General features: G+C 38.6%; 1 protein-coding gene across 2 annotated transcripts in view; it reads right to left on the bottom strand.

Moving 5' to 3' along the window:
• LOC122672849 (membrane-anchored ubiquitin-fold protein 3-like) overlaps positions 1-17,062 on the bottom strand; it is a 38,658-nt gene extending 21,596 nt beyond the window's left edge. The window contains exons 1-3 of one of the 2 annotated variants that reach the window (XM_043870346.1): positions 16,919-17,062; positions 16,456-16,710; positions 668-838 (exon numbers count right to left, since the gene is read on the bottom strand). In XM_043870346.1, coding sequence (XP_043726281.1) covers positions 668-838; positions 16,456-16,585 — 301 coding nt within the window. In that variant the 5' untranslated portion in view covers positions 16,586-16,710; positions 16,919-17,062. The remainder of the gene's footprint in view (positions 1-667; positions 839-16,455; positions 16,711-16,918) is intronic. The other variant, XM_043870347.1, reaches the window with a different exon arrangement.

Here is a 17,062-nt window from a genome sequence, read left to right as displayed (position 1 = left end):
TTATCTCTTTCCTTATCTGTACTACCATTGATCCCCTTTTCTATCTCCATCTTACCATCTCATTTATTTCTATATATTGGATTTTTTATTTTTTATCAATTTTTTAAGTCTAGTAGTTACTCTTTGAAAATCGGACCGTTAGATTTGCCATCAGATTTAGTGAAATATAACCATCAGATTAGAATCTTCGTCCTCCAATCTTGAAGTGAGCTCATCATTTTTAAAATTAAAAAAAGCGCGTACCAAGTGCACAAGGCTCCCACCACTTCGGGGTCTGGGGAGGGTCATAAAGTACGCAGCCTTAACCCCTGCTTCACGGAGAGGCTGTTTCCTGAGACTGGAACCCGTGACCATTTGATCACAATGGAGCAACTTTACCGTTGCACCAAGCTCCACTTATCAATCTATATCTATCTATCTATCAGATAGATATATAGATAGATAGAAATGACATGAAAAGTAAGGCACTATGAGTTTATAAACCGAGCCTTTAGAATCCAAAACAATCTACATTCACAAAATTAGAAATCATGCAGACAGCAGGTAGCACATATCCATCATGTCCTCTTCACGAACCTTAAATCTTTTCTAAGTTCTAAAAAAATACAATAATCTGATAAGGAAAATGATTATTAAATTAAAGCCCATGAGAGTTAGATGCAACTACCTGTTTTTGTCTTTGCTAGAGAGGGCTGAACTACAACATGCATGGTGATGACGCCTCCTGGAAGGTCACCAAAAGGTTCTCTACACTGGCCAACAGTCTTGCTGTTTTCCAGGATTTTCCCAGCACTTATCAGTTTGACATCAGTCGCCGATTTTGGTACAATTTTTTTATCTGTATTGAAGAAGCACAAGTCAAGATAACATCAAATAGTAGCAATGAAGAACTAGACACTATCCCTAAACAAAGGGAGCAAATCATGATATCACCCCAAGTCTAACCAAACAAATTGATCCTACCTATTTGGCTAATAAATTTTGTAAAAGCTCGAAAAAACTGACAACCACAAACGGTACTCAACAGAAGACAATGATTTAGTAAATGCTTCAAACCAACAGCCGTTTCATCCACCGCCAAACTGAAATGGGTGTCACAATGTTTAAACAAATGGGAAGGTTCAGGACAAATGCATTACTGTTGATGCCAAAATGATACCCTTATTATTTCTAGATGAATGTTTCATTTGAATATCACCGCTGATATGGGATTTCAAGTATCAAACTCAATGATGCCTTCATGTGAATAATTTGAGGCAAAAGTTTTTCTAGTCCAGCACGACTAGAGATCCACGTGGATGGTTGATATTGGGATATTGACTACATGTCAAAATTCAGGATTATATCAAACCATATACGATGTATTAACATATCCCTTGTATTTTCAGCCTTCCATTTCCTTATAGAGAAGTTTTATTTTTCCACGGGATTTTCAAAACCTTATTTTGCTACTTGGAACTCTGTTTTGGCTGAAACTTCATGTGAGCAAGGGACCTTTTGGGTTCATCTTTCTACAAAATTTCAGCTCTATCCAACTACCACATGGCAAATATTTGTACCAGTCTAGAAAGCTCTCTAGACCTACTGGACTAGGATAATAGGCATTTACTAGCCCATCTAATTTCCAGAATAATTCAATATTTGAAAATTAAATAGAGAAAGAATTCTTTTTAAGAAAGAGGGTAGTGCAGCTAGTGTTACTTATTTCCCCATAAAGACAATGAAATATTAGAGAGAGCGGAAAAAAAAAATTAAACAATAATTCCTACAAAGCTTAAGAATAAAGAACTAAAGAATGACTGAGGAACTTCGAATCCAAGGGAGGAGGACAAGAGATTAGAATATAATATTCATGGAACAAACTAAAAAAAAACAAAATCAAACAAAGTCAGAATCCAATGGAACTTAAAACAAGGCATCACGTGGGAAAAACATGGGAACAGTCGAGAGAAATTCAATTTTTTTCCAATTTGAACTTTGAAAGGTTATTGAGAAGGTTTGCCAATCTACAAAGAAAAGTAGTTCTGAATGTATAACATAATGAGCAAGCAAAGAAAACTCAAGAACAAGTTTCCAGCAATGTAATCTGATCAAATAAAGAACTAGGAGACTAATGCATAACAGCAAAAATATCAAGGCATATATTGAAAAATCACAAACAATACGATAATTAGCCTGTAATTAACAATCAAACTCAATATAACACAACGAAGAGTTCTATAAAATCTGCAACAGCAATAACTGGAATAATTAGCAGTAGAACGGCTCACCAAATCTTGTAGGTCAAAGAATTCAACAGTAAATAGCAGTACTCTTGCTCTTCACTTGAAAATATGAATTATAACAGTTCCCACGAGTTGTATTTACAGACCCCTACAAAAACCTACTTGTATTTAAATATATATATATATATATATATATATATATATATATATATATATATATATATATATATATATATATATCTGTAAAACACTGCTTGACCTTTTGTATGATTTTGACTTGATTAATTCATAACCCATGACAAACGCTTCTCAATTCTACTTTGAATTTGAGAAAAATGTCCGACTCGAAGATTAAAGAAGCCAAATCTACCAAAATAATAAACCAGACTTGCTATAAATAGTGTTTTTTAATAGCAACACTTGGTTTTACTAGAAATAATAAATCACAGCTCATTTTAAAAAAAAAAAAAAAGAACCAAAACCATGAGAAATAATAAATAAAAAGAGGGACCAACCCCAGCCACCTAATATAAACCAGATTTGCTATAAACAGTAATTTTAAACTTGGGTTTGTTTAGATGACACCATGATTCACACAAAATTTTATAGTGGCAAGCACGGGTGGGTCCATATGGTAGGGTTTACCATACCCGTCTCATAGATCCAATTTTGGCCCTGCCTCAAAATGGATTTCAAAGCACGGTTCGAAAACTCGTCCTGTTTTGGTGTTTCGGTCAGGTCGAAACAATCAAAACACTGAAATTTTGCCAAAATCATGCATTTTTTTCCCATGAATTGCACAGCTCAAAAAAAATTATGAACAGGACACTATATGCAATGCATTTTTGTAATTAAATGAAGATTTACACGCACTTTTTAACCACTTCCCTTTATTGTTTCAAGCTCAAACTTGATGAGTGAGATGAGTGTGAGGTCCTCTATCACATGGAACCACCCATGTTTGACACAAGGCAAGAAATCGTGATATGGTGCCAAGTTAAATGGTACCACCATTGATTTCAATTAGGCTTTCCCTTGGGGCCCGTTTGTTTAGAAAGGTTTAGTTGGGGTGGCATGGAAACAAATCTGAAGTTTCGACCAAGATGTCTCGGTTTCGCAGGAGTCTGAGACGAGATGTCCAGGGAATTTAAAACATACCATATTTCGACATGTTTCAACCTGTTTCGAACAAGCTTATAAATACCCTGTTTCGAGCAAGTTTCAACCGAGACCTGTTGCTTTAGGTGGTTTCGACATAGGGAGGTTGATTTTGGCCGAAAACTTCGCATTTCTTCGTGCAATTTCGACGTTTTGTCCATCTACAAGCTGTATCAAGCTTCCTAGAAGAGTGTTTGAACCTTCAATCTCAAAGGTAATAGTGTTCTTGATGCAGATCAGGTCCTACAATTGGGCATTCAATTGGGTTCAATTCTGGCCCATATTCTGAGCCATCAAATTAGCCTGCACCTGGCCCATAATTGGGCCACATTCTGCCATCAATTTTGTTCAAAGAAGAGATCAAGATTGCTGATTTAAGGGAGGAGTATATTCCAGATTTATTGGCTACTAATTTGCTGATTTGTAGGGGATTCAACAGATCTCGTGGGAGCCTAGGAGGAAAGCTATCAACCAGCCTGAACGAGATACTGATTCAGATTTTTATGGGCCCCATGGCCAGCTCGTATGGAGATAAAAATACAGGATTTCAGCCAGGCTGTTGCGTGAAATACTAGTAAATCCCTGTGGGGCCCATGGACAGCTAGCGGAAGGAGGATTACATAGCCTTTTAAGTCCTAAATTTTAGGAAGTCTTTTTTTATATCTTGCGTAGGATTTTATTAGCTAAAATTTAGTTTCCATTTTTTGGGTTTTATGAATTAGTAGTTTCCTTTTCCTAGGATTCTTTGGGTTTTTACTTGGATTAGGATTGGATTGCTTTGTAATTAGTTTATTATAGATAAGTATGTGGCTTCTTCTTCTTCTGATTTTTGTCTGGCACAATGGAAGCCATAAATTAGGGGGGACTAGAGGATCTGGGCATTGGCGCACACCATCCTTTATAGCAGAGACCCCTAGTCGTCCATAACATCATGATAGTGGCTTCGAGAGCGTCGGATCAAGCATCATATGCTGGGTATGGACCATATGGTGGATATGCTGGTGGACCATCCTTCGAGAGCACCGATTCATTTGGATATGGGAGTGGCCATGATGCATCTTCTGCTACATATGGATATGGAGAAGGGTCAGGTGTTGGGTCATCCTTTGTCGATAGTATCTTCAGGTACCCAACCCAGCCATGTGTGCCGGCTCCATCTTCTTAGAGTCTCGGTAATCCCTTCCCTAGATTCAGATATCTTAGACAAGTTGATGATGGGGCTTATAAATGGGCCGTTATAGACTATCTGAACAAATGAGCCCAAAGCATGTCATGGGGATACATATGTGGTGCATTCATAGGAACAGCTCCGACATCTTCAGTGGTTCGTAGCCCGTGGATTAGACCCACCAAGAAACTCCGCTTGGAATTGAGTGACTGTTGTATAACTTATATTTTATTTTATTTTATTATTATTTTTTGGGTAAATTACATGTCACCCCCTACTTTTCAAACTAAACTCAAATCACCCCCTGTATTAGACCCAATATGACAAATTAGTCCCTACCGTTAGTTTTATGTTGTTAAGTGATGATGTCAGCCAGTTAAATAAATTTAAATCACTAAACTACCCTTGACTAGTATTGATTTACGATTTTACCCTTGTATTGTAAATTTAATTCTAATGTTTTGATACAAGGGTAAAATAGTCCTTTCACACCAATAACTAACAGCATACTAACACCTTTGCTGCAGAGGGGGCCGGATGAGTATTTTCAAAAACCAGGGGGTGACGTGTAATTTACCCTTATTTTTTTATGAGTATGCTTTACAGTGGTACTTATTCTGGTATCCCAAGAGTTTCATCTTTTATCATTTTCAATTGATCTGAACTCCCTCGATATTTATCACATTCTTATGGACATTTCAATTACGGAATTAAATTCATGCGGCAACCAAAGTTTTCTAACTTGACAAAGGCCAACACCTCTTAACTTCTTCTTATGTGATATTTAATCCTTTTTATTTGCTCTGAGCAATTTACACAGAAGAAAAATATCAGCCCCGTTTTGTTAGTAAGGAGGCTCTTCCCAAAGATTTAATTGGTGATAAACTGTGCATTTGCATACACTGTACTGAGGACCAAAGGCACAGCCGTACCAACTCACATGCAAAACTGCATATTTAACTCCTAAAAACTTCCAAAAGGACCAATATAATATTTCATAGCCCTCGTTGGGAGAATCAACATATGGTTCCTAGTCTCGAAATACGGAAGAATACTGTTTCTACGAAAAATACCATTTATGGGTATTTCAATTGAGATAACCAAACCGGATATTAGTTTGTTCTCCCGTTCTTAATTAGATTGGAATGAATAATGAATCTATTTCTTCACCTCTCGAAATGAAAACAAAGAAAACAAAATTGGAGGGAGGGGTCAAACTTTTTGAATGAAAAAATTATTATTAAAAAAATTGTATATGAATAATAATAATAATATAATTTTTATGAAATTTGAAAAATATTAGACTTAGAAGTTGTCCGAAGGATGACAAATAGGTTCGTAACACTGCAGCAGAAATTAAGCCTCATCTTGGCCACAAGGTTTACAAACTCAGAATCAGGTACGGCATCAGTCTCTACCGATTCCGATTCAAATTGTCCCGGATTCGGCCAAGAATCAGTCAGCTCAGTCCAAATACGTTGGACTGGACCAGAATTGCCCTAACTCGGTCGGCCTCGGTACATAAAGGATGTGTTAATCAGAATCAGCATCGGTACCGATTCCTAATTGCTTTTTAAAGCCCTACTTCGCCACTCATAAGCAGGCACTCCTGGGTCCTGGCATGGATAAATGCCATAATTCCAAAAATAAACAAGATGATTCATCACCCTCCCATGGATTAGAAATGGAGAGAATGAAGAAGATAACACAAGATCAAGAGATTTACAGAACACAATGGAATTAGCTGTCTCCGAACTCATAAAATAAATAGTTAAGCTGGATCCAGAAGGAATGCATGTCAGAAACCTAAACTCCAATAAAATATGTACACCAAGCAACTTTCCCGTGTAATAAAATTCACTAAGAATAAAAAGCACACCCAGGTTGCAAAGTTCCACCTATCTGCTAACTAGCTTGAAAGTTGCAACAATAAAAAAGATCTGTGGCCCAACATTTTCCCAAGACAGCATCCTTAAACCACCCCCCCCCAAATTTCTTACAGCCTTTCCAGATGTACCAACCACTTTGTGTGCCCCAATTTGCAGCAACGCTAATACTATTTCCCAGAAGAAATTACATTGCATCTCACATCAACAACATAGTCAATATAAGCCACCAACCAAATGAAGCTTAGCATCCTCGTAAAACTTTTTCACAAGTTGCAGTGTTTTGGTGTGCATACAAGAATTCCTTTCAAGTCCTATGGTGTTGAGAACGAATGTGCAACCATGAGGAAGAAACCAAGAAAACAATGACACACAACACAAAGAATTTACCATGGTTTGGCACAGATGCCTACATCCACCTGAGAGAACCAGAGAATTTTACACTAACCAGGGAAAAAAAAACCTACACCACCCTCCACCCCACAATGTGATCTCCCTTGCTTGTGCTTAGGGTTTTCCCCACAGAGACAATATAAAAGAAAACCCAAAAAAACCCTAATCTCCACAGAATTACAAATTTACCCATGTACATGTAATGGACCCAATACCCGACCCAAACATATACAAGCAAATATAATAATTATGTGCCCCTACAGAATACCAAACATTAAAACAAAAAAATTTCCACCTTGGTTTGGATTTTACATGCCACCCTAAAGAAGATTGGTGTTGCTGTCAATTTTGCAAACTCTGCCATTGTATATGCATGTCTGTCAGTACCAAACCGTCACGGCCCACACCCCCGCCCAAGGTGTCACACAACTCACTAATCCGAAGCGCAAGAGACCTGCTTCTTTCCAGACCTGCATGTGTTCACAGCCTGAACTGTCTACAATCTTCATCGTCCATCTCTACATCTTGCTGGAGTTCCAATGATAGCTCCAACTATTTCAATACTCCCTGCAAGTCTGTACAGATTCCCAACCAACCGTCCATGCATCACAACCATGGCCACTCTTGAGACCCTGAGAACTCCACCTTCAAAAAAGCATTTGAGACCCCTCCAATCTAGTGTCCCCAATGAAATTTGACTTTTCCTTGGATCCGGCACATGTCTAACCCTAGTCAACGTTCAATCCCATCAAACATGCAAATCCATATCTTGCTTTCACCATTGTTTGTTATATTAACTATAACACTCTCACAAGCATGATATGTAACAAATTGACCCCTTATTAAACACATATGACATGAGCAATCAGAATCTAAAATCCCATTTGAAGTTTTCGCACTTGATGAAGTAGTGAGAAAGATATCCATCACTCCAAGACCCTTCCACGACAGCAGCATTAGACGATTTATTTCCATCTCCTTCTTGTCCTCTTTCTCCTTTTTATTCTCCTTACACCTTGGACAGTTTCTCTTTAAATAACCTTCCTCTTCACAATAATAACAAATTATTTTGTGACTTTTACACTTTGAACGACCTTTATTCTCGTTGAACTCCTTTAGTCTCTCAATTTGATCTGCCTCTACCCTAACCACCATCTATAACCAAAACACTACCCTCCTCTGACGTCCCCTGATGCAGTACAAGGAGAATAAAAACAGACCCCTAGATAGTCCAATTGGGTAAAATTATAACCAGCCAAATCAAGCCCTTTTCCGCTCATTGATTTAAGTCATGGTTTGGCCATGCATTGGTTATAATTAAGCCCACATTCTGCCCCTATGTAGTCATCGATTAGCAGCTGGAGGAGATATTTTGACAGCTTTAGTGGGATTCCATAGGGCCTTGCGTGGAGAAGGATGTCCAAGAAGATATATGAGATTCTGTGGGCCCCAAAGCCAGCTTGCGTGGGAGGAGATTGGGAGCTGCAAAAATCTTTCAAGATCCTTGAGTTTCATAATATTTAGTTACTATTTTCATTAGTTTCTCTTTTCGAAAGTAGATTTTTTATCATTATAATAGCATCTTGGGAGTTTCTATTGCTGTCTGGTTTACTCTATTTTATAAATACAAGGGACGACATCCCCCATCAATTTTTGGCAACAGAATGTCTTCTATTTTGAAGAAGTAGCTCCAATGGTAAAGTAGCAGCAATCCCAAGGCCGTGACTCCTTGGTTGGATGATGATGAAACCAGGTCATCCTTTGCTCTTCTTATCTTCTTCTTAATGTTGAACCAATTCAAAGTAGAATCAGTCCCAAATAACCCAGGAATACTATAGCAGTCAACTTAGAACAACTCCAACAGCAGGGCAGCAGAGATCCAAATTAGAAGGTTAGGAACTTATCTGTAGAGGACAATCCAGCCAGTAGATGAGACCCAGATTCAGATAGAGTAGTGCTGATAAGAGAGGTAACCTTTGCAGAAAATTTCAACCTGTGCTGATGGTGTGATTATGAAATCCAGAAGTTGATCCCAAAATAGAAAGTTAGGCTGCAGACTGAATCCAGCCACTGGAATGGAGGGAAAAGGAGAATCAAGTGGCGTAGGTGGTGTGATGGAATGGTGGTCAAAAACCCAGCAGGGTTTGATGGGGGGATGAGGAATTATCACACTCAGCAACTGCAGCAGCCAACTGGATCGCAGGAACAGAAAGGAACCTCAGGAGGTGGTTCTCGATCCTTCTTCTGGTGGTAATCAGCAGCAGCAATCAGTTGATTGAATGGAGGGCCTCTTGTGATCTTCAGCAGCAACAACAGGCTTGATTGGATGCAGGAGATGGTTGGAGGAAGGAAAAGAGAAAATAGAAGGTAACAGAGATAAGAGGATTTAGCTCTCTCAGCAAGGCTCCTGCAGCCTTCAAGTTCCACGCACAACTTGAGAGGAAAACATGTTTGCAGCAAGCAAATATCTTTATTCAACTTCATCAACCGTGGGGAGACTGAGAACAGCCTTTACAATATAAAAGAGGGCATGACTTGCTCCCCAAGAAAATAGAAACTTACAAATTTAGAAACTACTTGCAAAAATAAAATAGTAACTAATCTAGGACTGAGATAAAATAAAATTCAAGTAATAGCCCCATGATCTGGGACTGAGAAAAAAAATAAAATCCAAGTGATAGCACCTCCCAACCCAGTTGGACTGGCCCAACTTAAAGTTGGTAGGCTCTATGGCTCAAGGGACTGGTCCACCGATTGGTGAAGTGAACCAGTCCTTCTTCCCTGACTCTTCCTAGAATATTTCTTGCCAAACAACTTGGCTTCTGCATCACTTCATCTATTTCCTCTCTCCAACTTATTCTCTAAGTTTCAGAAACAATACAGTTACTGTGTAGGCAATGTTCATGGTATTCTGAAACTCAGTCTTTGAGGGTTCAATTCTGTTGGAATATGTACTCCAGGTGGTCCTTTTGGGGTAGTTTTTATGCTATTAAGTGTAAGTCGGCTATGTGGGTTTTAGTCCCACATCGCCTATTTTAGTCTCTTGTAACTTCCCCCTCTATTCGGGGCTTACCTATCAATTAATACAAGCAATTATTCTCTCATTCTCTCTTTTCTAGCTCAAGATTCTGCCAACATGGTATCAAAGCCAGTCTGATCTAGGTTAGAAAAAGAGAAGAAAACCCTAATCCATCTCTTCAATCAACTTCTCCCTTCTTCTCCCTTTCTCGGCTTTTCCTTCTTCTGTTTTTCTTCTTCTCAACCTTGTAAAGGGGCAGCACTAATGAGGTAAATACAGCATACCAATGATTTAGTTGCTGCCCCCCTCCCTTTCTACCTTTTCTTTTACTAAAACAATTATGTTCGAAATCTGCTGGAGCCATACCTGCGATATTGGAGCTGTCTAGAATTTTTGGAGATCTAATTTCTACCTAATGAAGACTGATCCTCCATTGTTGGAGCCTCCTAAGCAGCCTTTTCTAGCACTCTTCTACCCTATTCCATAGTTTTTCTTCCCTTTCTTTCTTTCTCCCCACCTTTTATTAACTTTTCCAGCCTCCATACCCAAATCGATCTCAACTTGTCAGGGTTTTGATCCAATCGATTTTGAGGTTTCCCTTTTCAGATGCAGCTGATTTTTTAGGGGTGATTCCCTACTACTACAAGCCTAATCGACCTAAGTTTGGACACTTTCTGATGGCTGGATTTGTTTTTACAGCAAAACCTTCTCAACCTGCTATTTTTGGGTACCTGTTAAAACCCTGACTCAAATCGACATTAGGGCTACAGGTTTTAGTTTTTGCTGATTTTTGGAGGGATGATTACTCCAACTACAAGGACCACTCGACCTCAGTCTTAGCCTCTTTCCAAGTGTTTGAAGACCCCTAACCCCAATCGATCTTCCTTTTCAGGGTTTTACAAAACCCTGATACATCGATTTTAGGGTTAGGGTTGATTGCTGCTGTTGGAGTTTTTTGGAGGTGTTTCTACCATCAAGAGGGACATTCTACTTCAACTATCCATGGCTTAAAGAAGTTTATATTACACAAGTTAGCTGCTGCCCTATTTTTTTTGCAATTTTTTGTGTTTCTCCCACTTGAAGATCAAGTCTCAATCACCAAGGAGATTGGTTATTCGAACTGGAGATCCATTCCCGCAGTTGTGGTCAGCATCTATTACCAGAAGACATCACCTTTGACAAGTCATCATCACTGTTGTTGAAGACCCCTTCCCTACAATCGAATTTCACTTTCAGGGTTTTTTTTACAAAACCTTGACTATAATCGATCTAAGGGTTAGGGCAGTCCACTCTTGCTGAATTTTTTAGGAGAGTTTTATAACCATCAGAGGAGTATTCAACCCATATTTCAGCAACATTCATCAGTTCTTTTTGGCAAAAATTCAGGTTCATTCTTATGGCTCGGTTTCTTCAATTATCAACCTATTTTTTTACTTGTTCCTATGTGGCCGGCTGCTTCAACTACCTATGGATCTGTCGGGTTCTTTATCTTATATTTGTTGGTTTTATTGAGCTTTACTACATATATTGCTGGTTTTATTGATTAGCTTCTGTAAGCATGACTGGTTGACATGTTACTGCTGCCTTTATGTGGACTACTGCTGCCCTATTATTGAGACTGAGTATCCTACTATTGGAGATCAAATTTCTTTCATTATTGAAGACTCGTATCTACTAGCCTGGAGATCAGCTTATTTGGGATTACACAGTGTGTTCCAAAGTTATTGGTTGCAACTACGAACATATTCAGTTATGTGAAGCTTTTCTGGTTCATATCCGACTCCCTTTGAGAGCTTGATCCTAGCATTGTTCACAAATTCAGATCTGATCCAAGTCTTTTGTTGAAGCTTCTTACGTCCATTGCTGTCCAAATATCTTCGTCAGTTCTATTTAGCATGTGAGAGTTTATAGTTTGGAATTTTGCACACTAGTACTTCCTTGTGTGAAGATCGATCAAGTTTTTGGAGAATGGTACCTTCTCCTTCTACAAATTAGACCTGTTTTTTAATTCAGATCTAATCATTGGAGATTGGTGTTTTGGACTTAGTTTGATCGATTGAAAGAAGGTTGTAAATTACTGTGTTGCTTTGTCCATGGTTCATTATCCCACTGCTTCTTTTCACTTCACCACCTCCCAAACCATACCTTTGGCATATACCCATAACCACCTTGGAAGTTTATGGTATTCTCGAAATTGCCATTTCTTCTCTTTCCATTACCCTTGGCACCCTTTGAAAAATTCTGGAATATTATGTTTTTGCCCTATCTCTTACATCATCTCTGTTATGTCCAAGTGTACTACACGTGAGGGGGGGATTATGTACAGTATACTGCAGCCATTGCAGAGAGCAGAACTTGCAGGAACACTTGGTGCAAAACATAGAAGATCAGAGTTTTCACCATTGCCAATGGGTATCTACTTTGTTATTGGGATTAGTTTGCCGTAAGGGGGAGATTGGTATTAAAGTATTGAAGATGTTTGGTTATTGCCTGCCTATATGAGGTTCTACAATTTGGTGATTTTTTTTCCGCTGCTTGATCTTTTCTGCTGCTTATTTATCTGCTCGCTACCCTAGTTACTTATCTTCAAGATTATCATTCAGAGATTCATCACTGGACAGCAATAGAAGACTGGGAAAGCTGCCTTTTTTGGAAGACATTCCAGTCCCGGTTTGCTGATCAAGTCTACCCAAGTTTTGAAGATCAATTTTTTTTCAAGTTCTTTAAGGTTTATTTGGGAGCTACATTCGTCTTGAAGCTGGATTCTGCTACTACTTATTTTTCCCATTTTGTTCAAGTTGGGCATTAGTACCTTGTATGCGCCAACTTGAGGGGGAGTGTTAGCATGTTAGCATTATTGCAATATTATGGAGTTCTTTTTTCTTTAGTTCAAGCTGGATCTTCTTTCTTTAATTATTTGTATAATCCAACTTGAGGGGGAGTGTTGGAATATGTACTCCAGAATACCCCCACGGTATTCTGGTCCTTTTGGGGTAGTTTTTATGCTATTAAGTGTAAGTCGGCTATGTGGGTTTTAGTTGGTCCTGCATCGCTTATTTTAGTCTCTTGTAACTTTCTCCTCTATTATAAAAAGAGGGGCTTAGCTATCAATTAATACAAGCAATTATTCTCTCATTCTCTCTTTTCTAGCCCACGATTCTGCCAACATATTCTACACTCATCCTTCCCTCATTGGTAATATCTTAATTATTACTCATCTCAGATTCTGCCCAGATTTGTTCTCTATCACAGTCCTACGACAGCAATTACTGTTCTATTCTAATCCCAGGTTTCTTTCAAAGATTCCAGCCAATCTATCCATCTACTTGGGCTAATATTTGAAGAGATTCCTCTCCACCTATATGACTCCATTCGACCAAGAATGGTTGTACATCTGGTCATCAGATTGGGAGACATTGCTGTGTTTGTTTACTTTCTATTTCTTGATTTCCCTAGTTGTTAATTCTGTGATTAATCAGTTCCTGAAGATCCAACCATTGGATCGTTCTGAAATTTTGAACACTTATTCTGCAGGATATAAGCCTTAGTCTATCAAATTTCCAGCCCCGTCTAAGCCTTTGATGTTGAGTAATTAATAAACCTCAATTTTGGGTCTGTTTCTACCTAGTATTTAATCACTGAAATTCTACCTGGTGGCTTGTTGTCCATTAATCTGTGAAACCAGATTATTGGTCTTCATCATTCCCTTGTTGCTATCTTTCCATCGTGTCTCATTCATCAACAACACAGCAATAACCTCGTCAAGTTTGAAAGTATCCTTACCAAATAGAAGTATAGTCACCATGTGATCAAATGATGGAGGTAGTGAAGCCAACATTGTCCTCCTCTCCGATCTTAACATTTAGAGCCAACAATTCTGACAATATCCTATTAAATTCATCAAAGTGCACCACAAACTTTGCTCCCTCTAACAACTTTAGACCATATAACTATTTCTTCAAAAACAGCTGATTTGTCAACAACCTGGACTTGTACCTGCTCTCCAACTTTGCCTAAACTTTTTTTGGATCCGCCAACCTGATGACCTCATGAAGAGTATTATCTACAAGATAAAATTGGATCGTGCTAATCGCTAGACCTCTCAACTTTAGCCGCTCATCTACTCCTGCTTTTTTATTTCTTCTTTAAAGCCTTGATTGTCCCTTCTACGTAAGAATACTCTTCACCCGTTGTTGCCACAAAGTGAAGTCATTATGGTCATTGAAAGGTTTTATGGAGAAGCTTGAACCCATCATTGCCATCCAATTTACTTGATTTTTTGCCATTTGTGTCTACCATCTACCTCAACGAACCTAATCACTGTTGATCTACACGAACTTGCAAGATCTATACCAACAAAGTAGATCTGCCCAATTCACACCTTTCAATGCGTTAGCGATGCCAGAAAACCTTAGGATACTAAATTCCAATCGTGAACACACGTCTCGAATTCTACCCCAATACTCTTCTTTTCTCCTAGGGTGTACCGTACACCCGCTTTTCTTCTCTCCTATTTACTAAGAGAATAAATAAATAAATAGGAGAGAATAAAGAAGGTGTTTATGGCTTGGAAAGAAAAGGTGAGTGATTGTTTTTCTTTGATTTTTATGTTTCAAAGGGAGAAGTGGGTGGAACGAAGCCCAAGGTTGCAAGTGAGTAAAATAAAGAAGGTGCTCAAAGACCACAAAAAAAAAAACAATCACTCGCCTTTTTTTTCCCAAGCCATAAACACCTTCTTTATTCTCTCCTATTTATTTATTTATTCTCTTGGTAAATAGGAGAGAAGAAAAGCAGGTGTACGGTACACCCTAGGACAAAAGAAGAGTATTAGGGTGGAATTAGAGGCTTGAGGAGTCTGTTCACGAGTAGAATTTAGTATCCCAAAGTTATCTGACACTATTAACACATTGGAAGGTGTGAATCAAGCAAATCGTTGGTATAGATCTTGCAAGTTCATGCAGATAACAGTGATCAGGTTCGTTAAGGTTGATGGCAGGAACGGAGTGCAAAGATCGAGTAAATTGGATGGCAATAAAGGATTGAAGCTTCTCCATAGAACCTTTCAATGGCCACAATGACTTCACTGTGGCAATAACAAGTAAAGAATTTTCTTATGCAGGAAGGGACAATTAAGGCTCTCAGGAAGAAATCGGTAACCAGAAAAGATAACAAAAGATGAGTATCAAGAGTTCAGAGATCTAGCAAATAGCACAATCCAAATGTATCTTGTGGATAACACTCTTCGCAAAGTCATCAGATTGGCGGATCCGAATGAAGTCTGAGCAAACCTAGAGAGCATGTACAAGTCTAGGTTGATGACAATTCAATTGATTTTGAACAAATACGCAACTACCTGATGAATAAACCAAGCAAACAATCACACACAACATTGATTACCATGGTTCGGCATAAAGCTAGAGAGCATGTACAATTCTAGGTTGATGACAATTCAGTTGATTTTGAACAAATACGCAACTACCCGATGAATAAACCAAGCAAACAATCACTCACAACATTTATTACCATGGTTCGGCATAAAGCTAGAGAGCATGTACAAGTCTAGGTTGATGACAATTCAATTGATTTTGAACAAATACGCAACTACCCGATGAATAAACCAAGCAAACAATCACACACAACATTGATTACCATGGTTCGGTATGGTTGCCTGCATCCACCTGAGAGAACCAGAGAATTTTTCATTAACAAAAAAAAATCTCTACACCACTCTCCAACTCACAATGTGATCTCCTTTGATTGTGTTTAGGTTTTTCCACACAGAATATATAGGAAACCCTAAAAACCCTACTATCCAGAAAAGTACAAATTTTCCCTTATAAATATAATGAATCCAAAACTCAACCCAAACATATACAAGCCAATAATAATTATGTGGGTTACTACAAAATACAAGACATAAAAACCCAACATATGGGTCCGCATTCTTATACAAAACCATAACTTGTCGAATGCACAATTTGATCATTAAAAGAATTATTATAATTGTTTTCCCCCTGTAAGACAAACAAATTAAATAAGCCACTTCAACAATAGAAATCCCCACCCATTAATAAAATTATTTCTCAACCTACATTTAGAGTGGAGTACTGAAACCACATCCAAATAACCATAAATCCCAGCATCTTCGATTACTACTGCTCCAAAATGGAAACAAGCTAGAGAAATATCCAGACCGGTTGCCTTCAACCAAAAAAAAATCCCTAGTTATACGCTCTAAAATGAGAACCTACTGTCAACTAAATCCAATAACAGTGACTCCTTATTTGAGGAGACAAGTCACCGTTTGAGAGATCAGTCTAACCACAACATTTGATGTATTTTTTCCCTGGTGGAAAGGGGCTAATCAATAACTGAATTTGGTCAGGGAAAAGGGAAACACAGAAAGACTCATCTAATCCCCCTGTAGAAGTCTCCACTGCATGATTAAACGACCCGATTGTAGAGTGTAAAAGCAACTTAAATATAAATTCAAAACCATTACAGTTCGATTCCGCAGGAAATAATCAGAGAACAACATAAATTGTAGCATGCGCAAGATAAGAAAACTTGACGATGACCATAAATCAACAGAGAGCTTTTGCTAACCTTTCGGCCATTCAGCAACGATTCTTTCCTTGAGCATGGCAACAGTCGAGGCTGAGGAATACCGTATAGGACCGATGTCTGTCCCATCGTACAGCCGGAACTTAAGCTCGACCAAGTCTTCTTCTGGCATTAGGACTCTCCCAATTGTTCAAAATCTCCGATCTACCAATCCAGACACAAATTCACGAACTAATTGTTTTCACTACGTCTTACCGAGTTCGGATATATCATCCACCGCATAAAAAAAATAGACACCTGAATCCGCCAAAGGAAAACCAGTGAATTAGGGTATCGCTATTCCATCCATCGGAGACAACAGGGAACGTCGAGTGAATTCGGCACAACGATCTGTAACGAATATATACAGAACAATGACCTAGGGCAGCGAATGGAGCAGGGCTGTTCCAGGCAAACAATTCAGGAGTTGTTATAGTTTCCCGAAAGATGTACCATGGAAACTTACAGATTGAGCTCGGGGAATCGAGAAAGGAGAAGGCCGTGAAACCCTAGACCCGATCATGAAGCCATCCTCTCTGTTTTCGCTTCTTTCTACTCTTTTACTTTGAGGTGGGTGACGTAGGGAGTCGGGTTGGAATCTCGTAACTAT

The sequence above is a fragment of the Telopea speciosissima genome, chromosome 8 (assembly GCF_018873765.1).
Source record: "Telopea speciosissima isolate NSW1024214 ecotype Mountain lineage chromosome 8, Tspe_v1, whole genome shotgun sequence".
NCBI lineage: Eukaryota > Viridiplantae > Streptophyta > Magnoliopsida > Proteales > Proteaceae > Telopea > Telopea speciosissima.
Note: the sequence above shows the minus strand (reverse complement) of the source record. Positions and strands in the feature narration are given on the sequence as shown.